The sequence below is a fragment of the Haemaphysalis longicornis genome, unplaced genomic scaffold (assembly GCF_048455015.1).
Source record: "Haemaphysalis longicornis isolate Haplotype H1 unplaced genomic scaffold, Haemaphysalis longicornis Haplotype H1 scaffold_9, whole genome shotgun sequence".
NCBI lineage: Eukaryota > Metazoa > Arthropoda > Arachnida > Ixodida > Ixodidae > Haemaphysalis > Haemaphysalis longicornis.
Window position 1 is genome coordinate 166,091,853 of NW_027526460.1, and position 24,508 is coordinate 166,116,360.

Here is a 24,508-nt window from a genome sequence, read left to right on the forward strand (position 1 = left end):
CACCGTCGATGACAAAGAAACAGACAAAGAAAGCACAAAGTTCTCCTTGCTATGCGTCGGCGACCCGTTCGTGATCAACTCTGACAAGGTGGTACATTTCTTTAAGATGTATTCGCCAGTGACCTGTGTGTCGACCTACATTAGGGATCTATATTACAGCATGCCCAGAACGAAGCAATTAGCGCGGCCGAAGAAGCGATTAACACGCACGGAGTTGTAAAGTTCCAAAATCTATGTGGGTTTTAACGCGCTAGCGTTTGTAGGCTCATTTTTGATTTCGCCGTGGCTCCTAGCCGTCCGCTATCAGCCGTGATCATTAGGCGTCCACAGAAAAACGTCACCGCTGCCACCCGGACGCTACGACTGCTGCGGGAAGATGCAAGGGCTCTGCCGAGTTGTAATGTTTCTCAACGGCAAATCAAGTTTGGAAGTTTGGAAAGGGTCATCACCCAACGGCAGATACGAAAGAGAGGACACGAGTTTTCAGCAGGTGCTGCGCCTGCGCGGTGAAGTTTGCCCTATGCCGATCCAGTGGTAGCATGCTCGGCAGACACGATCGCCAGCTGTGCCGCCAAATTACGTCACCACACCAAAGCGTGTTTCCACCAGAAGATCAAAAAATATATATTTCCGGTAATTCATCTACCTGAGCTACATGTAGAAGACGAGGCACGCCGTAGTGGAAGTCTCCGGAATAATTTACACCACCCTGGGACCTTTAACGTGCGCTGAAATGCCGTTATTGGGAGAACGGGCGCCTCGGCCGGGAATCGAACTCGCGTCCTTGGGCACAGCAGTGCAACGCCTTACCCACAAAGTCACCGCAGCGTGTTTCCTGCCGCAACTTACGCCGGCACAAACATTGGGTGACCTAACTGAACACGGGGAAAAGGATGAACGCCAGTCCCTCAGAATTCAAGGAAGGCATATATTATAAGCAGAAAAGCCCACTATATAGATTCTAATCACATAAGTTTTCAAATACTTTGCAATATTCCCATGGTTCTGTCTCCGCTGCAAGCTCGGTTTGGCAAACGAAAAATGGCGCCTCGCGGCCTAGTTAAAATCACCCTAAAATAAGTACGGATGTCCTCCAAGAGAACAGTCACCTAAGAATGCTTATCGTGGCTCTGGAGACCAGTGGTGGTGCCAAACTCACAACCACCAAAAAAGTCTTTAACCAAGTAACCAATCTTTAACCCACATTCTTTAGCCCAGCTAAGAGAAAAGCGAGAAAAAGAGAAGAAGAACCGGTAAGACTCATGCAGCCACTGATCATGAGACGAATATTCCACACCCTACAGTACCACAAATTTACCCACACTAAAGAAAGTGAGAGGAACATTACCATCGGGACAGCATATGAGGCAGCCCTCAACCTCGCAGTTTTGACCGCGAGACAAACTCAAAACGGCTGGACCACCAGGGTAAAAGAATGTAGATACCTAGACGGGTATAGAAGAAGGGAAGGACCGTTTACTCGATAGAGGGGTAGAATAACAGTATTCGGAGCAAAGGACGGACTCGGGAAGCGCAGGACAAGAGCGGGTGAAGGTCAGTGGGAGAGGCCTTCACGTTGCAGTCATCCTAAATAGGACGTTAGCGATAATCACGATGAAAATGTTCTTAACTTGTGTCTTCCTAATTCATTTCAAGAAATCGGAGAAACCACTCCGCGATCAACAAGAGAGTGGATGGCAAAACAAACTCGGGGGGGGGGGGGGGGGCATCGTATGGAAGACAAGCTTCCCCTGCCGTTTGAAAAGGAACTACTGCCCGCCATGATAAACTAGTCACCGTTTCAGCGACTACGCGTAAAAACTCTCCTGTACCAAAACTATGGATTCAATTGTGCACAGGAAGAGGCGATATGGCAGGATGAAGTTCATTCGGAAAAAGGTACAAAATCATTAGGCCACAGTATACACCGACTCTGGGATGTATGAAAGCACGAGGCTGCAAATGTCGTTGTTGACTACTCAGGAAATCTTTGTGACCGCATGACCAGGGATTTATACACACCCCCCTAACACCCCCCAAAAAGATTCCACAACCACAAGCACCCTGCCTAGGGATTTATACAACACCCCCCCAAACATCCCACCGACACCCCCCCAAAATCGAAATTCTGCATAAACCCCTCCGCATGACCGTCCAACATACAGGAAAAAGTAAGTGGAAGTTGGAGCCATCCTCTAGGCAATCCGAATGGCGCAAGTAGCAAATGGAAACAGACTCTCAAAAGTCCCACAATTACAGATTCTAAAAACAAATTCTACTATTTTGTGCAGGCAGAATGCCTAAGCGCCTCGGTACGATATTCCCATCCACAATGCAAAGAACAACCTCACCTGGACACCCGTACAGAATGGTCTAGTAGAGAACGGCGCACTGACCAAGAGGCACGCTAACGTACATACTTTGCTACTTGTGACCACGACTACCACAGTGCCCACCTTGAAAAACGTTAAGAACTAAGCCTCATCCTATGGCTAGATACCTTGGAATGAAGAGCCGACCCTATACCCGTGGCCACTTGCAATATCTGTCCCTTACCCGACACCCTTTACCATCAAGTATGGGAGTGTCGACAAACCCCACCCCAGGTCTACCCCCCAACCCTTCCTCCTCTTACGAGCAGTGGGCGGCCTGCATGAAAAGTCCGGACCCTCGGATTCAGCGCATACAGGTGAAGAGGGCCTGGACTGCATACCAAGGCCACGACATCCCGGACAAGTGAAGCTCTGCACTGGGCGGGTGCCGCAATGGCAGCACCAGCGCTCGTAAAAGAAACATTTATTCCTTCTCGTCCTATGCCTTGAAACACGGACTTTACCCCTGGCTATAAGGAGGTCTCAATGTTGAAGAACCACGAAATCTGTGGACGACAAACCTACAAAAGTATCTGCACATCTATTTGCGTTAAGGTGTTGTGTAGAAACATCATAGATTAACTTATTACTCTGCTAAAATAGGGGTACCATCCACTCTCTTGCGCGTATCCTAGTCATGTTCAAGTTTATGGTCACGGGAGAACAACTCACGCATAATATATTCCACTCCTTCGAGACATGGGAGGCTACTTTCACCAGTTCGTTACGTCACGATCAGTGCGAGCTGATTGAGAGGGCAAGGGAAGGAGGTGCTGTATCTGGTGCCCTAGTCTTCAGGTTCCACCGTTGAGCTCCCTGTCATCTCTTTAGCCCGCTTTCCTAAACCACAACTATTTCTTCCTGAACAAAGATTTTCGCTTTCTCGCTCCCTTTCTCTATCTCACTCTATTCCTAAAACGCGAAATTGTTCAGCCCGGTATAGAAATCACACAATAAACATTTTGAAACACTGACACTGAAGCCGAGCAGACCAACATGAACAGATCAATACGAACAGACCAACACCTCGCATCCACAACCTTCACGCTCACATTTTAATCCGCGGAAGCGCAGGCAGCCTTTGTCTTTCCTTGGTCACGGCGATTAAAAACCCTTATTGCTAATCTTTGCCTCTTCGATGACCTTTAGTGCTCCTGAAGCATTGATCGAAAATGCAGGAACTGCGTGGACAACACTGTGTGGGAGTCGACGTATGGCTATCGCGTCTTACATCTTAGGATACAAACGTAGGCGTCTCTGCAACGTTTTTGTTAACGTTCATCTTAAGCGCAGAAAAAAACAGGGACACAGTAGACAAGGACAAGCGCATGTCCTTGTCTACTGTGTCCCTGTTTTTTTCTGCGCTTAAGATGAACGTTATGGAATACCAACTAGCCCGAACGCAAGCCCTTCTTAAAGTTTTTTTAAGTATTTCTTACAATTGTTGTAGTTATATGTGAAATCGTTGTATATAGATGCCGAGGGGTATTTTTTCGCGCAAGATGATGGCGTTTGCGTCGGTTCTTGTTTGGCACCCGTATTAGCAGATATTGTTTGGGTAGTGGGGGTCGAAGAATCAGCGCAATGCTTGGCAACACCAATGTGGCAGCCTGTTACAAATATGTAGATGATTACCTAATTTTCCATGATACTGAGATCGAAATCAATGTCACCCCAGAGAGATTCTCAAGCATTCTGAAGGAACTATGGGAATCTCAAATTCACCCACGAGATTCAAGAGAATTCACGAATACAGCTCCTAGACCTACGCAGAAAAATAGGAATGACACACACTTGCTGGGTATACAAAACTGCGTCGGAAAAGGGGCTCCTGAGGTACAACTCGGCACATTCAAAAATGGGTAAAGACACATTGCAGTCTCCTGCTTGACACAGGCCATTAGGAAAACATGCTACCACATCACGCAAAACACCTGCGTCCTACAAAGTCTAGGCTGATGGATCAGGCATATCCAAACAGCCTGCTGGCATCGGTCAGGGAAAAGCTGCTCCATTACATCACCGCAGGAAGAAGCGACAAAGACAGGGGACGAACAGAGAAAAGGACGCCGGTTGCGATTCCGCGAATTCATGGCACATCACGCAGGTTCAAAAAGCTTGCAGAAAAGAGTTATGTAACAGTGGTGTTCTCTGCAACGTAAAAGCTAAAAGGCATGTGCGGAAAAGCAAACGGAAGGCCGTAAGGACAATAAGAATTAGTTGGCTGTCACGTACGCGTAGTATTCAAAATACGCCTAGCATGCGGGAAAGCGTATATCGGACAAAGCGGAAGGTACGTGGATGAGCGCCTCAGGAGACATCTATACGCAGGCCAGAAATCACTGCCAACGAGCAATCTGCCATTCCAGTGCAAAGCGTGCAAAACGTGCGATTGCACCCGGCTGTTTAAGAACACGCACATCTTGGCACGCACCAAAGACAAGTCACACGCGAGATTACAGAAGCCTATCAAACAATCACCGAAGGGGACGGGTGCGTTAGCACAACGTGAATCATGCTATCTACTGAGGAGCGACACTTCATTCAGAGAAAGCCACTACAATGAGACAGTGACATTGGCAATTTTCAAGGACATATCCGTCTTTTCGCTGGGCCGGCGGAATTGAAGCAACACTGAAAGTTAAGCGAGTTGGTATATTATCCTGGGAGAAGTTTGAACGAACACAGCGCCGAAATGAACGGAACAAGAAGAAAGAGGCTCAACACAAGCGTTTCCGTCTTTATTGTTGTCTCGTTCTCTTGCACGCTGTTTTTACCAAAGCAAAAGTCGTTTGGCAAGCTGGCAGTTTCGTTCTGCAGCTCGTAGCTTGTGAAATTGCTATATTAATCATTCCATAGGATTCTTTTATACACAAAGACCCACGCACACACACCCTTGATTACGTGAAGCTCCGAAAGTAAAGTTGCGCCGTCTTGCGGGACCGAATCGCCTCCTTAGGAGTTTTTGAAATGCTCAGCGCTTCAGTATAAAACTTCAATAAGTCAGCGCTGTGGCTTTGTCGCATGACCTGTCACACGTTATAAGTGCAGTCTTACATGAAAGTGCCTTCAGCATTGAACGACGCATGCCTTGAACCACGAATGAGCATACCTGTCAACATATTGCTGGGTGCGTAATACAAAAAAGAGATTCTCTGTTCATCTTTGACTGCTTACGGTTACTCATTTTTGGCCACGCTCCTGGCTGCGTTGTCGTCCCTATTAAAGTAAAAGATAACTGGCAATTTTAAGACTACAATTCCACTCCCAGTATTTGAATGCTGGTTAGAAATCATCGCGGCATAGAAACGCTAGCACAATACAAAAGTAAGTAGCAGCGCACAGTGCTTCAGTATGTGGGATGCGTAACGTTGTCGGCCAGAAGGCCTAAAACGCGAAAGCTGATGCGAGCGGTATGACACAAGCAGCAGCCATGGTGACATTTTATGGCTATCCCTGCACTGTGTAAATAATGACGACCAGGACCTAAGAAATGCGCATCCATTTCAATTTCTACATTGCAAGCCAACGCTTTATCTACAAGACGAATTGGGGGCGGTACTTTTTCATACATCGCACCTTGATACTTTGTTGGTTGTGCCTGAATGGGTGTCCTCCGGGACTAAAGTTCTTCCAGGTGATTGTATTCAGCATGAATCGTACGTAATGGTGACCTCCCGGTCTAATGCTATACCAGCTAGGCTACCGAGCAGGCTAAACGTTTCCTTTCCTGTATAGAGTTAGATCGAAACTACTGATAATAAACCAGTCAATATACTTGGTGTACAGACCAGTCCGCTTATAACTAACACACCAGGAAACAAAAATGAGTTCGTTATATCGGTTTTCGCTGTATCCGAACATAAAATATACGTGTACACATGGTAACGGGAAAAAGGAAGGTTTGTTCTTTAATAGTGACCAAATGTAGCGCAGCAGAAACACACGGGACGGAAAGATTACACACGGACGAGCGCTCACTTCCAACTGATTCTTTATTCACAAGACGGCAAATATATATGCTTCGCCTTAGCAGGAACAAAAAAGACGTAAAAAACAAAGCGACAACAAAAAGAACAACAACAAAAACTCACAAAGATCGATTACACCTAACACGCGCCAAACATCTTCACAATCACAGTTACCTGTCGCGTATGGCATCACATTGCAAAAAATGTAATTCACGGTCAGATAACGCAACCGACGGTTTGCAACACAGTCGTTTTTTTCCGGCGCCATCTGAGCTGCCTCACTGATTAAGCGCGCTTGCTTGTCCTTGATTGTCGCAACAACTGTGTTGCTAGAGAACTGCGCAGTGCAATCCCTACGCGTGCTGACATGCTGTGCCAAAAAACCTTCATTGCCATTACTCACCTTATTGGCATGCTCGCGTAGACGCTCATTGAGACATCTGCCAGTCTGTTCCACGTAGCTCGCGCCGCACGCCAAAGGAATTCTATAAACTACATTTTGAACACATTCTACGAACTGTGTGCTGTGTTTCACAGTGCATTGGACCCCACGTCGCTTAACGGGACAGGTGCTGCCGGCCAACTGGGGCAACTTATCGGGAGCGCTGAAAACAACTTTCACATTAACACGTTGTCCCATTTTCTTAAGGTGATGGGACACGGAGTGCATATACGGAATTACAGCCACTCTCGCACGTGTTTCCGCTGTAGCTTGACCTTCTGTGCCGCGGTCAGTACCCCTACATTTCTGTTTCCTACGCATTGTCTCGGCTACGGAGACAAGCAATGGGCGAGGGTACCCCGCTTCGCCTAGGCGCCTAGACTGAGCCAAGAGACTGGCTGACAAGGCGTGGTGGCAAGACCTCTGCAAAGCGTTCGAAAAAAACATAGGTGCACAATCGCTCTCTTGACCAGTTTGCTGTGAGCTGATGTGAACGGCAGAATTGGCTTCTGCGCTCGAGGCTCATAACACCAGCACGCGTGCTTCTCAAGGAAGCGAATCCTCAGGTCTAGGAACCGAATGTTGTCCCCGTCCGGCATCTCGTGAGTTACAACAAGCGGCTTGAGGTGTTGTCTGAAAGTTTCTAGTACCTGCGCGACCTGAAGGTGGAACGTTTGCGGACCACAGCGCAGAAAAATAAGATAACCATCAACGTAGCGGAAGGTCCTTAGGACGGAAAATTCACTCAGCCGTTCCTGCACCGCCCTGTCCACCTTCGCCAACAGCAAGTCACTAAAAAAAGGTGCTATGGACGAACCGATAGAGACACCTTCAATATACACTTTCTCATTGCATTCTACGAATGTCGACGTGAGGTACAACGACAGAAGGTCTAGGAACGCTTGATAGCTCACGCCAGCCGTGTTCTGAAACGCCAGTGCCCCAAAATTGTCCGTGCAGTTCTCTATGCCCTCTAACAGGTCTGTGTGCGGGAGCGAATAATAAAGATCCTTTATATCAACCGAGAAAGCCCTCAGCGTTGCATTCGACTGCTGCTTCAGAAATTCAGTGACTTCTCCAGAATTTTTAATTCTGAATGGGTCGTCAACTGGCAAAAGCTTAAGCTTGTCCTGCAGAAAGCGCCCTAGTTCATTTTGCCGAGCACCTCTTTCCGAGACGATTGTCCTGAAAGGCATGCCAACCTGTTGTGTGTCTTGGAAGAAAAGAACACGTCAAGGGCCAGTTTTCACTCTTTCCAATTTTTCCCGCAAGGGCCTTCAAATCTAGTTCAGAGCACATCTGCCTTGCCCTAGACCTGACTTTGGCCAAGCTAGTGCCTTCACAAGCGCGAAACACAGAACCAACACTTTCAAGGGCTTTCTCAAAGAAGTTACCTCGCGATAACACCGCGAAACCACCTTCCTTGTCTGAAAGAACACAGAGTTCATTGTCTCTAAGGTAAGCAGCCACTTTAGCTACAGGCACAACTCCATTAGGGGGCTTACCACGCTGAAGAACGTCCAGGCCCTCCGACACGCACCTGTCACTGTCTTGCGGCGATGCACAGTCAGCAACTCGTCTCACAGTTCCAGCAGTTCTGTGTGAGTGCGTCCTTTTTCAACCGCAAACTTAAGCGACGTGGGGTCCAATGCACTGTGAAACACAGCACACAGTTCGTAGAATGTGTTCAAAATGTAGTTTATAGAATTCCTTTGGCGTGCGGCGCGAGCTACGTGGGACAGACTGGCAGATGTCTCAATGAGCGTCTACGCGAGCATGTCAATAAGGCGCGTAATGGCAAGGAAGGTTTTTTTGGCACAGCATGTCAGCACGTGTAGGGATTGCACTGCGCAGTTCTCTAGCACCACAGTTGTTGAGATAATTAAGGACAAGCAAGCGCGCTTAATCAGTGAGGCAGCTCAGATGGCGCGGGAAAAAAACGACAGTGTTAGCAAACCGTCGGTTGCGTTATCTGACCGTGAATTACATTTTCTGCAATGTGACGCCATACGCGACAGGTCACTGTGATGGTGAAGATGTTTGGTGCGTGTTGGGTGTAATCGATCTTTGTCAGTTTTTTTTGTTGTCGTTTTGTTTTTTACGTCTTTTTTGTTCGTGCTAAGCCTAAGCATATATATTTGCCGTCTTGTGAATAAAGAATAAGTTGGAAGTGAGCGCTCGTCCGTGTGTATTCTTTCCGTCCTGTGTTGTTTTTGCTGCGCTACATTTGTTCACTATGAATTACCAACTAGCCCAGAGTCTACAGCTTTACTAGTTCGTTAAGTTGGAATTTCGTTAAAACCGGGTTCGCCGTAAGTGGGTTATACTGTAGTCAGCGGTCAGCAGAGTGCCAACGAGAAATTTGCGAAATCATCACTCCCGCATAAAGGATTTGCCAGGCATGGGGGGTGTAGGATAGGGGCCCTGGGTGTCTATTACAAGAAGGAGGCCTCTTAGAGAGGCCAGATGATGGCGATGGGGAAAGAAACGGCGAAGAGCTTACACTAAAGACTGGCACACAATTTCTTTCACGTTACATAAAAATGGCAACAAGCCGTTTTGCGGAATTCCGAAATATTCATATTTCAGCCACCGCCAACCTGGGTTCAAGCCAACTCCCAAATCTGCTGTCGGCATCTCTGAGCATTTACGTTATTTGCGATTATAATTATTGAAGGTAACAAAAACACGAAACTTACTGTCCGTTTTTTGGTCCGTAGCTCCACTCCATGCGTCACTTGAGCAGTAAGGTAGTAACCTGAAAAAAAGTACGCGTTTTTACAAGGTGTGACTATTGTTTTGTCTTGGTTAGGAAGCACAGCATATTTTCTTTGGACACACTTTGGCATATTTGCTTTGGACAAAAAAATATTGAATACTGCGTTCTCCAAGACAAATCGTACTTAGTATCGCGAACTTGCCGCAGCAATCCATTGTATTTTTAGAAGTTTTGAAGCGACATTGCCGGATGGATTGGTTGATTTCCACTAAAAGACCTTACTTTTTCCAGTATTTCTAACTGTGTGTTTGACGACTAACCATGTCTTGCTTGGTTGGAAACAAGCTTGAAAGCTTGCTTTTGTCTTCTTACTTTCCCTTTCATTTTTTGTGAAGGTCAATAGAACGTCACCACGTAAAAAGAGATGCCCTAACAACATTATAGTGTTTTCCCGAGACACTGCAAATAGTCATCACTATTGTCATGGAGAAATACTTGAAACTGGTCAATAATAAAGGGAATGGTCTGCCGGCAGCATAGCCGAATGCACTAAATATGTTGCACCCGTGAATATCTGCAACAGCATTTGTTAGGGACGATAGGTCTAGCGTTGAAGAGCAAAGCTCTTCCAGCTGTGTGTTCGCACCACGGCGAAACATTTTAGCAAAATTTTGACTGCGAACTACGAAGTACAGGTCAGCGAGCATCCCGTTTCACAATATGCACTAGACAAAGTTTGCGTCTTTTAAACTCTACGTGTTCACAACAAGCTGCCAAATTCATCTATTTTACGCATATTGACCCTGATTAGAACATCTCCGCAAAACCATTGCCTCATTCACCGCTTACGATACCACAAATTATAGTGTACAAAAATGCATGTCTTGCAATGCCCGTTATCGAACTTTCCCCATTTGTCAACTGCTGTAGCCGGGATGTTACACCGTCATTACGGTACTGTAACATGCCGTGTAAGCCATCTTGCTTTCATACTGTATTGCCTCATTTATCTTAGTGATAAAAAAGTCCTCAAAATGCTGAATTTCCACCCACCGGCGATCTTCAAATAAGGGCGTTAATTTCTTCACGCAGCTCTATTTACTTGTCAGCCTGGTGTTCATCGGTAAATATAGCAACATGTTAACGTCTACTTCGACAAAACTTGCAAATTCTTATGGCGATATTCTGTTTGCAGAGTAGTACGAGGGCCTGACACGTCGCACAAATCCTAAACTGGTTTCCCTAGCAAAGTTCCTCACTCAGCTCATCTAGCCACCAGACACCTCCTCCCCAAACAAACTTTTCTCGACGTTGGGGTCATTCTTAATCTGAATAAACGTTTTCTAAGCCACTCTATTCAAGCACTGAGCAGAGAAATGGATGAGGAGGAAACTGGCCAGAACTTTTCGTCTACAATTGCAAAGGCTGTCTACCAAAAATTTACTCAACATGAAGTTGTGAGCCTAACTTTTTTTAACACCTTTAGCAGCGTAAGACCGGAAGCATGTCTCAATTCGACGCTTTTCGCAAGGTTTATGGCGGAGCATATCATAAAGATTATTTCCTCATAGCGAGCTCCCTGCATTTCTGAGCCCAGCAGGTGGCATGTGCACTTCTACGCCTATTATGTAGGCCGCCAAAGGAGACAAATGAACCAATACACATTCTATTCGAAGCTCCTTACTCAAAAATGTATCCTACAATCTACGGCTTCCCAGAAGTACAGATATTTTTAAAAGTCAAGGATTACGCATTTTAATATGCTGTTAATCAAAAGGATTTTTGTTTGAACGACTTACAAAAAGAAAAATTTCACCATCTTCCCGTAGGGGAACCCTGAGTAGTATGCGAAGCAGCCATGGGGTCGACTCAAGTTCCCATTAGTTTTCATTTCGATCACAGCTTTAAGGGAGGAGAATGAGGGGAGCGGAGCGCACGCGCGCGTCGTTTATACCGTGGAGCTACAGTGGCGCCACCACCGGAGTTTGCAGCCGCTACCGTCGCGTGTCTAACCCTAAGCTGCTTCGCATTATCGCGAGCGGAGCCGCAGGTGTAATTCGTTGCGCAATTCCGGATAGGAGAGGAGGAATGCCGGAGAGGAGAGGAGCGTCGGAGAGGATAGAAGGAATGCCTCGCACACTACTCAGGGTTCCCCTACGGGAAGATGACGACGGTGGTTGAACGCGAAGCTATCTCGTGATGGATTCTTTCGTTGGCCATTTCCTAGGGGCATCCCGCCACAATCATCATCAGCGGTGCCTGGCCAGGCATGCGCAGTGGGTGTGCGGACGGCGGACAACGACAACGACAAGGGAGGGAGAGACACAGCCTCGAGCATAACATGCTTCGCATCTAATCCAATCCCTAGGTAGGGAGGCTAGAGTGGGAAGGTGTGATGACCGGCCAGGAAAAGCTGGCTCCCGTTCGCGTGAATGCCGCGCGGCGGCGCTGTCGTCAGGGGCGCCGTCAGCTCGCGCGGCCGTTCTCCGTGCTAGGCGTCTCTGCCACGACCCTGCGGGGCCGCGTTTTAGCTGATACTGCAGTTCCTTAGATAAGGCAAGGCTTGTGTTATGCTACCGCTAACATGGTTTGTTATGCTACCGCTAACACACTAACATGGGGGGTGACCAGAAAGCAAGCAGGCGTTTGAGAAATACCTCAAACGCTGAGCGGGGGCTTATCTATGGTACAGAGCGTTTTTTCAGGGTTTATGTGAAATATTGTTTTTTTACGAGGTGAGCGCTATATTAACTGCTGCGATCACGCGGCATGTTTATTCAGCCACTCGTATTTTTTTGTTGTTGTTGCTGTTTGGGGCGTAATTATGCACAAAAATAGATAGCTTCGTGCACCTGCCAAATAAACACGAAATTCTGGCAAGCGTTGTAATGCAACGTCCTGGAGTCATTTCATTCTCAATGTAGTTCGAAAACCAAACTAACAGATGTCACATGTTCCTGGGCGAGCAAACTTTCTTGCGTGAAGCAGAATGCAGTTAAGTTCTGCTGCTTCTTTGACGTTACGCCTTTATTATTTTTTTTGGCCTTTGCTCTCTGGTCGTTCTATATTTAAAATGCAAATAAAAATGAAAGATGTGTAGCACACGATAAGCGGTGCTGCTTCAGCTGTAGAGCATTGTTTCTAGTTGTACCACGTACTAGATTTAGTCGCGGTAAGATACTACAGCCAAACTCTATCTAACGAAACTCGTTCTAACAAACAAATCCTTTTCCGCCGCCAGCGCCTATATGGCGTAATGCTTTTATGAACTCGAACTAACGAAATAAATTCCCCCCACTCCCGATTTAGCGAAGTATTTTGAGCAACAGACCGATCTAATAAGGAGAAATTTCGAATGGGTCCGGACAGAAGACCACGGATAAGATTGCGCCACGTCAGAAAAAGGGGGCATATATTTTTGTTTTCATGGAACTTTACAAATTACTCGAGAATCCCGTGGTGCATGGCGTCCGGCCCAGCACTCTTCCCATAATCTTGAAGGCAAATGACGCCATCATCCATGCCACTTCTTCTGGAAATGCCTCGAAGAAAAATACTCTCAAGGGCACGTATATCCTGCACGAGAAGCTGGAGGAAGCCCTGTTTACATGATTCAATGATGTGACAGCCAAGAACGGTCCGATCAGCGGGGAGGAAGTATAGCAGAAAGCGCTGTGTTTCACGTGACTTCTGGGGTGCGGTGACTTCAAGGCAAGCCCCAGCTGGCCCATTATTTTTACCGCCACTTTTAGTGCATCGCTTAATTATCGTCAGGCGAGCGCGCCACAGTTACGATGTCACGGTAACTGCTGGAATGCGACTCCCTTTAGAGATGGAATTTATGAAATAAACTGCTTGTAAAATTGCAGTGCCGATTTTATGAAGTTCTCGATTTAACGAAATATTTCGTGGTTCTCGGTGACTGAGTTAGATGGGCTTTTAACTGAATGACATACTAGAATTACTCATCGCGCGCCAAAGTGTTTTGCGCAAACAGCCCAATTGTCCTGAAGCGTCTTGTCGGCCCTTGGAATAGCACGCGACCCCATCAAAACAGGCATTGACGAGCCGGCGCACGGACTTTTACGGAAGAAGGTTTGTATCCGCAATCGCATTCTAGCACGAAACACCTCCTCTGAGTTTTTTTTTCTGAAGTAGAAGACATATTCGCCACCGCGAAGCAGTGCAGTCATACACGAAACATATATGTGCAGTAATCTTCAGCAAAACTCACAGCGACAGTCCGCGCCCAGGCGCTGACACAGAGGACTGGAAACGCTGACGGCGCCTCTGACGACAGCGCTGTTTTGCCCTAGCGGCAGGCACGCGGCGGGTGACACCTGCTCTGCGGAGAAGGCGCCGGGCTTGTCACACCTTCCCATTTTAGCCACCCTACCCTGGGGGCATCCCGCCACAATCATCATCAGTGGTGCCTGGCCAGGCATGCGCAGTGGGGGTGTGGTACTCAGGGTTCTCCTACGGGAAGATGACGACGGTGGTTGAACGCGAAGCTATCTCGTGATGGATTCTTTGGTTGGCCATTCCCTAGTGGCATCCTGCCACAATCATCATCAGCGGTGCCTGGCCAGGCAAGCGCAGTGGGTGTGCGGACGGCGGACAATAACGACAAGGGAGGGAGGGACACAGCCCCGAGCATGATGTGCTTCGCATCTAAAATACATTCCTACGCTGAGACTGCTACCAAGAGATCTTTATCAGGTACCACTGAATGGGAGACTTAGCGCCAAGAACACGAGGACGGTGGCAGACGAAACAGGCGACTGTCTCGTATGCCACCGGCCTCGTCTTTTTTGCGCTAAGCCTCCCATGAAGTATGCACCAACTAGAAGAACAACACGTTTCAATCAGGTACCACGGTGTTATACAAGGTATGGTCAAGAAATGCGGCGCTACTATGTATCGTCGTCAGTCAGTATATTGCCAGCCAGTGTATTGGAAGTGGAGACTCCTTGTATCCTGAAAGAAAAAAGCTTGCGTGCCTTTTGTTATGAAGTTGTCCGACTTTGTGCTTGTCGCCGATGAGCAACCACTATTGCCTTGTCTGTTATGTTCCCGTCACTCTGTGGCATAGTATAGCCCGTAATGTGTTTATAATTTACCCTTTCCGTCTCACTGGTGGTTATTTTCTACCATTTTTAAGCAGATGGTTCTGTCACTTTCTGCTACTCGGCCGTGTGCACAGATTGCCTCTGCCGCCTCTTCGGGCCCTGTAATGCGGCTTTGGCACGCCTGCGACTTTGTACAGTTTTTGTTTTGTATAATAAAAGTATTGTGAGCATTTGTGTGCGCGCTGCGATAGTGCTCGCTTCAAGGACACATGGAAGGTGCCTGTTACTTTCGCGTCCAATCCACCTTGTACTTCGTCTGATTCTCACGACCATTATCATCATCATGTCGTGCCTCATCTGTTTCTCATACCCATCCGCATCAGCATTCCTCGGGCTGGTATTCTCGGTTGCCTCTCGGAATAAACGCGCCGTTTCGACTGACTCTGCGACGTCTCTTCTGCACTAAAAACAGCGCAGGGACGAGGACGGAAGAAGTGACAAACTAGGGCGCTGACGAACAACTGAAGTACGATTTATTACACGACATTAAATACATGGAAAACCAGTGGCTGCAAGCATGCGCCAGTTCAAGGATAAGATATCACTCCAGTGTGCCATGGAAGCTAACATCAAGGATAAAACAATCAGACTTGCTATCTAGTACAAGTGACGTTCAACTGGCTAGATATGCCACCTATCTTTCCAAAAGGGCAATTGATGGCGTGCTCATGCATTTTTCCCCCATAATGCCAATCAGTGAGGCCTCCAATATTTCCCGTGAGCGAGCATCTCGATAGCGTTTCAAAACACGCGTTTCATTTAACTTTGGGTGGCAATCTCTTTTTTCGCATTTCTTGCAATGTATTGCAAGATCCTGTGCGCATGGTGTAGGCATGCTCTCTAAGGCGATCATTTAGGCATCTACCAGTCTGGCCTACGTAAACTCGTCCGCATGAAAGTGGGATTTCGTACACCACTTTTTCCTCACATTTCACAAACTGGGTTTCATGCTTCTTCTCACATACGGCCCTTGGCCTGTCGTTGCAGTTTACCTTGGCGCACAAAGACGCCAGTTTGTTGGGCGCTGAAAAAACCGTCCTTACTCCTGCCTTATCTCCGATCTTCTTCAAACCGCAGCTCCGCCGAGAATGTTCTGAAAAGGGTAAACTCTAACTTCGCAAAAAAACCGGCCACAAGAAGAAACATCCAAGGGCCGCTTAAACGTCATACCCTACGTCCACGGGGTATCACACCTTTTGAAGAAGATCGGAGATAAGGCAGGAGTAAGGACGGTTTTTTCAGCGCCCAACAAACTGGTGTCTTTGTGCGCCAAGGTCAACTGCAACGACAGGCCAAGGGCCGTATGTGAGAAGAAGCATGAAACCCAGTTTGTGAAATGTGCGGAAAAAGTGGTGTACGAAATCCCACTTCCATGCGGACGAGTTTACGTAGGCCAGACTGGTAGATGCCTAAATGATCGCCTTAGAGAGTATGCCTACACCATGCGCACAGGAACGGGCAGCAATCTTGCAATACATTGCAAGAAATTCGAAAAAAGAGATTGCCACCCAAAGTTAAATGAAACGCGTGTTTTGAAACGCTATCGAGATGCTCACTCACGGGAAATATTGGAGGCCTCACTGATTGGCATTCTGGGGGAAAAATGCGTGAGCACGCCATCAATTGCCCGTTGGAAAGAGAGGTGGCATATCTAGCCAGTTGAACGTCACTTGTACTAGATAGGAAGTCTGATTGTTTTATCGTTGATGTTAGCTTCCATGGCACACTGGAGTGATATCTTATCCTTGAACTGGCGCATGCTTGCAGCCACTGGTTTTCCATGTATTTAATATCGTGTAATAAATCGTACTTCAGTTGTTCGTCAGCGCCCTAGTTTGTCAGTTGTTCCGTCCTCGTCCCTGTGCTGTTTTTAGTGTGAATTATGTGTACCCAACTATCCAAACGTCAAGCCTTAGTACGTCTCTTCTGGGTGACGGCTGCCCTTGACGTCTCCCTCATTATTATTATTATTATTATTATTATTATTATTATTATTATTGTATTGTTGTATTACTGTCAGACTTTGTTGCTTTGCCTGTCGTGTGGTCTTTACGACAGGCAGAGCAACATAGGCATCTTCTTTTTTTATTTTTTACCTCTACCCAGGCTCCGCCTGTGCTTTATTTCTGTCATATTTACTACTTCAATTTGTGTGTGTCTTGTCGCTTGTTTGTTTCTTGCTATATGTTTCTTGTATTTTGTTTTCATGTAACTATCCGTGCGCCAGCACTCAGGCCTCTGGCTGTTCCTGGGCACGTAAATAAACATGATTGATTGATTGATTATTATTATTATCAACATCGGCGATCGAAGGCGCTGTTCGTGACAAAGCTGGCTCCTGAAACATCGTCTTCCCAGGTGTCGGCATATGTTTCTAGCGTCGCGATCGCAGCGTTGGTGTGCAAACAGCTGAAAACGAAGTATGAATCCTATGCCTCATTTTACGTTGCAGTTGATGACGAAGCTTTTCAGAAGCTGCAGGACCCGGGCTTATGGCCGACAAACTCTCTTTTTAAACCTTTCCAAGGAATTCTTCATGATCGCCATCTGCACGCATCTGAGTTAGAACATGAACAGGCCACTCATGTATAGGTCCCTTAACGTTTTGTATCAAAATGTTCGTGGTCTAAGGATTAAAGCAAACGAGTTTTTTTTGTAATGTATCGTCCTCAATTTTTTCTGTGATCGTTCTTACGGAGACCTGGCTCTTACCCAGTATCTCGTCAAAAGGTTATTTTCCGCCTTATTACAATGTGTTCCGCAGTGACCGTGCCACATCTGGCCTTAAACGCACGGGAGGGGGACCTTTGATAGCCGTCAATAGCTCATTCAGATGCGTGAGGCGCGCAGACCTGGAGACAGAGGATGAGTCTGTCTGGGTTGACTTGTGTTGCATCGGTGGCGAACGCGTCCTGCTTGGTGCATTTTACTTAGCTCCTAACATAGCTCCGGTTTCTTTTCGAACTTGTTTAGCAGCGATTGAAAATGTAATTTCCTCTCATCGTAGACACCGTATCGTGATTCTTGGTGACTTTAACTCGCCGGGAATAGAATGGGGTGACCTTAGTATTACTCATTACAATAATTTGAATAATTTGAGGCCTTTTGAATAACTACGTTCTTCAAAAGGCCTCAGCCTTACTGGACTTCATTTCATTTACTGGTCTTGAACAGTGCAATCACGTTGTGAACTCTGCTGGGAGCTTACTTGACCTTTGTTTTTCAAACATCGAAAACTTCAGTGTCAACATAGGCCCTACTGGTTTGGTTACCCCGGACAATTACCATCCACCATAGTACTACCTATTTAAAGTGATGTGCAAAAGGACAAGCCACGTGTTTCCGAATTCCCCCGCTATAATTTTGCTGCAGATGACTACATCAGTTTTTACCAGTACTCGTCGAATTTTGATTTGTCGGCAATCCTCGCGTCAAATGACCCAAATTTTCAGGCCAGTGAATTAACCAAAGTACTTCAAGAAGGTATGCGCAGATATATACCACTAAAGAAATCTAAATCTTCGAAGTATCCTGCCTGGTTCTCGAGTGAACTCCGGTCAGCACTAAAAGGCAAAGAGCGTGCCCACAGGAAAGCTCAAAAGAGTGGGGAGAAAAAATGAAAGCTATAGTGTAAAGAATACCGGTCACTCTGTAAAAAACTGTATGATCGTGATCGGGCTGCATACATTACGTCCATAGAAATCAATCTTAAAAGGAGCCCCAAAGATTTATGAAAATATATCCGCAGTAGGTCACCCCAGCCACGGCCGCTCGATGGAAACTAGGTTTCGATCGAGCGGCCGTGCCCCAGCATAACACTGAATGCATTAATCTTCCTAACTCCGATGGAGTAATCATTGATGACGTCCCTGCCGCGTTCGCTCAGCAGTTTAAAACGGTGTATAGAGATACCTGCGACGTTCCGTCAGCTCCGATGTCCAATTGTCGCGGTACGGCACCGAGCACCGCATTTGTAGGGGAGGAAATCGTGATGAAAAGCCTACGGGACGCGAAGCCCTCGCTAGCCTGTGGCCCAGATGGCATTCCCATGGCTCTACTCAAGGCTTTCAGTCCTATCCTTGCTCCAGTGCTTGTATGCGTGTTTAACAACTGTATTAATACTGGCACGTTTCCTAACTGTTGGAAAATTGCTAAAGTTGTACCTGTACACAAATCCGGGTCAGAAACAGATGCAAAAAATTATAGACCGATTTCCCTCCTGTGCAGTTCTTCTAAAATTCTTGAAGCTATAATTCATTTCCTCATTACATCCAGAGTAAGATATGAAATTATTCCAAATCAACATGGTTTTATACGTGGCCGCTCGACTACTACAAACTTAGTTTCTTTTATGGAACATGCGTCAAAGACAGTGGAAGACCGAGGCCAACTTGACGTGGTATACTGTGACCTTAGCAAGGCGTTCGATGTGGTTTCCCATCCATTGTTGTGTAAAAAACTTTCCCACCTTGACATTCTTGATCCGTTGCTAGATCTGCTGCGTGACTACCTTACCAGTCGTCACTGCTACGTTCACTGTAACGGGCTACACTCCGGAACGTACTCTCTCCTTGGACCTCTTTTGTTTTCACTCTTTGTCAACGATGTTTCGACAGCAATTCAGTACTCATCGTTCTTGCTATACGCAGACGATATTAAAATATTCAAAGTGATTGGCAACATCTCAGATTGTGCACAACTGCAATGTGATATCGCCGCGTTTTCGGACTGGTGCAACCGAAATAAGTTGATACTTAACAGTGCAAAAACCAAAGTAGTGTCGTATACCCGTAAAGCAGATATCAATTTCGCCTATCGTATTAGTGAAGATCTGAATAGGGTATGTCAAATCAGAGACTTAGGAGTTTTGTTTGACTCTAAGCTCACATTTACAGCTCATACTAATGAGATTACCCGTCGTGCTTTGCGAACACTAGGTGCAACATGTCGTGTCTCCAGAGAATTCAACTATCCAGACACATTTCTTCAGCTCTATACCTCAATGTGCCGACCTCTATTGGAATACGCATCCGTGGTCTGGAATGCAACCTGTCGGTCCAACGCGGCGGCCATTGAGAGAGTGCAAACTAAATTTCTCTCAATACTAAAACATAGGTACGCTACTGCGAAAGCTAAAGATTATCCTGGTGTTGATGCCGCCAGCTTACTTGTAATGGACCCACTACAGAGCCGGAGGGCCAAGGCTGACCTTTTATTCTTGTACAAACTGGTCCACAGCCTCATTGATTGTACAGAGTTGTTGGGTGCCATAAATTTGAGAACCCCGACAGGCAACACCAGGTCACCTAGACCGTTTCATGTCCCCGCCCGTGTCAAGAGTCCCGTGGGACGTATTCAGCACCTATACAATATGCACGCAGAAAGTGTGGACGTATTCCATCGTCCCTTTCCACCTTTTTGTAAGGATCTGCGTGGCTTGACAAACCAGGAGTAGTTTGCTTGCTCTAGTATGTAACTTCAACTCACACACTTTATGCTACCGGGGTTAGGTTTATCCATGTATGTATGCTAATTGTTTCGACGATTAACTTGTGTATGTAAGTTTTATGCCTTCATTGTGGTGTGATTTTTAGCTAATTTTTTTTCCGGTTTACATGTTTCAGTGTACAGAGTTTTAATCATGTCTTGTTGTCTTACACTTGCCTTGTTTGCATATGTGCGCGGGTCCTGTGCGTGTGTCGGCGTGTGTGTATCTCAAAGTGTCTTATTCTCGTTCAGACCAAGGAATGCTATTTTGTATATTTTTTTGAGATATGTACTTTTCTTTCCGCACCAGCACATCGTTCCTGGACACACTATTAAACAATTAATTGGTTGATTCATTCGTAATTTTTATTGTCTCTGCGATTTGTTGGTCTGATCATTTATGTCTATACTCCTGCCATTCTTTTTTCGCTATTTTTCTGTCAAACGTGTTGCTATGTTTTTGTGTGTCTCGACAAGATGGGACATTGCAAAGGCATCGCTCGTTTTACGCTAATACTTTATTGCAGTGTAACTTTTCAGAAATCTAATTTCTCGTTTTATTTGCACACTCTGTCTCTATCATATGCACTGTGTATTTTGTTGTATATTTCTTTTTCTCAAGTGCCTTGAACGTTTCGCTGGCCGAGGGCCATAGCTTGCAATGCTGTTTTTTTTGCTGTTTTTCTGAATTTGTCTAAGTATTTTACTTTATTTTTTCTGTCATATCGAGGATTTTGTGTCTTGTGCCGTGCTGTTCTAAGTTTTTTATTAATGTTTTGTATATGGTGTGCCAGCACCAAGACCTTCGGGCTGTTCCTGGGAACCGAAAATAAAGGTTGATTGATTGATTGATTATTATTATTATTATTATTGTTATTATTATTATTATTATTATTGCCGTTCCATGCCGTTCCAAACACCCCTTTTGGTTCTATAATGAACTTCGTACCGCCCTTAAGTCAAAAGACCGCAGCCACAGAAAATATAAGAAAACCGGGCTTGATGAATGGAAAGAGGACTTCCGCTCCTTCCGTAAAACGTGTAAAAGTCTTTATGAGCGGGACCAGCGCTCTTATCTCGATTCAGTAGAGAGCAGCGTTAATTCCCAGCCTGCAACATTCTGGAAATATATTCGATCCCGTAAAAATAACTCTCATGAGCAAATCCGTCTCGTTGATTCCTCTGGGGAAGAAGTTCTTGATGTTGCAAACCATTTTGCTCAGCAATTTACTACTGCATATGGCCAGCGCGATGACAGCGAAATAAACCTGACTTTTCTGACTTTCTGAGCGAAATCTGACTTTTCGTCATTATTATTAGCTATTTCTCATACTGTGTTAATCTACTTTTGTCCTGTCATCCTAATATTTCTGTGCGCATTGTATCTCTGATAGTTTTCTTCTGAACAGTCATCTTGTTCTATTGTGTTATTCTTAGTTTTTTGTTTCTTTTTTTTTTGTGCGCCAGCATCAAGACCTCTCGGTTGTTCCTGGGCACGTTAAATAAATGATTGATTGATTGATTGATTGATTACTATTATTATTATTGTCGCAAGATGGCGCCTCGTGCGGATTTCTGTATTTTGTGCTCCCAGGCTTTCTTCGGTAAGCAAAAGTTTTTCCGATGTGCCGCCTGTAAAAAACATGTGCACGCGAAGTGTGTTGCGTGGCCGGACGCGGAGCTGCAACTTCTGAAGTCCGGTGCCCGGCCGTTTAAGTGCAATCTGTGTGAGACGGCCGAGGCGGTGGCTAGGCCTAGCAGCAGAGCTTCACTGGCGAGCAACGACACCGGCCTATCCGCCACCAGGCGATCTTCCCCCTCCTCCCTCCGACGAAGGTCGCCGGCCGAAGAGGCCCCTGTTTCGCCGTCCCAACCGGTTGGCGTTGGGGCTGATGCTGCTGTCCTCCGTGCGCTCCTCACCGAAGCATTGGAGGGCATTTCTTTTTTGAGTGACCAAATGGCCCGACTGCGTGACGACAATGATCAGCTGCGCCGGGAGAATATGCAGGGTTTTGACAGCCTTCGTCGGGAGATTGAGCGGGAGCGGGCCCACCACACTGCCATCGTCGTTTCCCTTCGGCAAGAGGTACGCACTCTCCGAGAAGAGCTCGCCGCGCGGCAACCGGTTTCCCTGCCGGCCTCCCCCAAGGCCCCCTCTTCTCCCGGCGTGATGCTGTCAACCGCGGCGTCGGGTATGGCTGGGTGTGGGTCACCTGTAGTCCCCGTGATAGCGTCGTTTGCTGCTGCCGTCGCAGCCGCTCCTGCTGTTACTGTTGGTTGTGCGCCTAAAAACGTTGTCCATCGTCACCAGCAAGTGGCTGAACACGGACGGCAGCGTGTGCAACGGCAGCGTGCGTCGACCGGCCCCAGCCCGAATGCTGTCGTCACTGGTGCCGATGCGTGTTTCGCATCGCAACCGTCAGCTGGAGGAGGAGGATCCACCGTGCGCCACACCAGCATTGGTGATGTCAACGACAAGGCTCGTCAACCCGCATCCTTCGGAACCTCGGACTCATCTGAGCTCACGGTGGTACAGCGGCGGCGGCTGCCGAAGGCTCTGTTCGTCACGAAACTTTCACCCGAAACCACGGAAGCCCAGCTGTGCTCGTACCTGACTGCCAGAGATGCTGCTCCTCTTGCTTGCAAGCGGATAAAAACTAGGTACAACACCTATGCCTCCTCCTATGTTGCCGGAAGCAACGTGTGCTATGAATTACTGCAGGATCCACCTGTGTGGCCAAATGAGTGTCTTTTTAAGCCCTTCCGGGGCGTACTACGTGAGTCCATGCTGCACCTGTCTGAACTTTCCTCGCCCGCATGATCAGTGTTTGTTACCAAAATGTCTGTGGTTTGCGGACCAAATCTGCTGAGTTCTTTTTCTCTATAGCTTCGTCCTCACATAATGTAATCGTCCTTACCGAAACTTGGCTATCCTCCGAAATTCCGTCTAGCGATTATTTTACCGATAATTATGTTGTTTTCCGAAGTGACCGTACTGGCCCCACTTCTAAAAATTGCGGTGGTGGAGTGCTCATTGCGGTGGACAAGTCGTTGAACTGCCGTCGTCGGTCAGACCTCGAAACTGCTGCAGAATCAGTGTGGGTGGAGGTTCTCGGTGGTAGAAAAAATAGTATCCTAATTTCCACCTTTTATATACCTGCATCCATAAACTACGCCAAATTTCAGCGCTGTGTCACATCAATAGAGGATATTGTTAATGCCTACCCAGACAATAAATTTCTTATATGCGGGGATTTCAACGTTCCCGGTGTAGACTGGGATGATCGCACTGTCAGACACGATCATCATTACATTTCCCAGAAGGGCTACTGTCTGTTAGACTTTGTTTCTTTCACTGGTCTGGAACAAAGTAACAGGTGTAAAAACATTTGTGGTAATGTTTTAGTTCTTTGCTTTTCCAACCAGGCGGACCTTACCATTTCTCTGTCGGATACCTTGCTGGTCCGTCCCGACAAATTTCATCCTGTCCTTCATATCTCACTGCCGTATGTGTCGGGGCAACCGAGATGCTCCGGCCATTCTGCACATCCGACGTACAATTATGCTGCTGGAGATTATGTTGCTTTTTATAACTACTTATGTAACACTGACTGGTCTCTCCTCGTCAAACTTCCCTCTGTTGATGACCAAGGCGAGAAACTTTCTACAATTATTCAGCAAGGAATGCAAATGTTTATACCAAGAACGTCCGGAAAGAAATCTAAATTTCCGAAATGGTTTTCTGCGGAACTGCGAAAGGCTTTAAAATGTAAAGCCCGTGCTCACAAGAAAATTCGCGGGCTACAATCCGAAGCTTGGAAAAAAGAGTTTAAGTATTTCAGAGCCCTGTGTAAAGAGCTGTATGATCGCGATCGGTCAGACTACATAGCCAATGTAGAAATCAGCGCTACACGCGACCAGAAAAGTTTCTGGCAGTATGTTCGCTCTCGATCTGCTGGCAAGGTTGCCGAAATCGTTAACCTTCTAGACGACAATGGAAACCCGATTGGAGACGTTGCTAATGCCTTTCAGCTCAGTATTTCCAAAGGGTGAAGTTAACATTTTGTCCAACTCTTCCTCTGCGTCGTCGTTCGGAACGTTCGAAGGCGACGTTCGGAAAGCCCTGAAGCGCCTCAAACCGTCATTTTCCTGTGGCCGTGACGGCATTCCTCCCGCAACATTAAAAACCTATGGGGAGCTTCTGATTCACATATTAACCGCTATATTTAATAATTCAATTCAATCTGCTACTGTTCCAGCAGCCTGGAAGTTAGCACGCTTGGTCCCTGTCTTCAAAACTGGTGCTAAAGATAGTGTAGAAAATATCGGCCTATTTCGCTGCTCTGTGCTGCGTCTAAGCTTTTTGAGACTGTGTTTCACGATGTTTT

General features: G+C 46.6%; 1 protein-coding gene across 1 annotated transcript in view; it reads right to left on the reverse strand.

The window, feature by feature from the left end:
• Notum (palmitoleoyl-protein carboxylesterase notum) overlaps positions 1 to 24,508 on the reverse strand; it is a 177,675-nt gene that overhangs the window by 89,965 nt on the left and 63,202 nt on the right. The window contains exon 4 of the mRNA XM_077683346.1: positions 9,485 to 9,543. Within this exon, the coding sequence (XP_077539472.1) occupies positions 9,485 to 9,543 (59 nt within the window). The remainder of the gene's footprint in view (positions 1 to 9,484; positions 9,544 to 24,508) is intronic.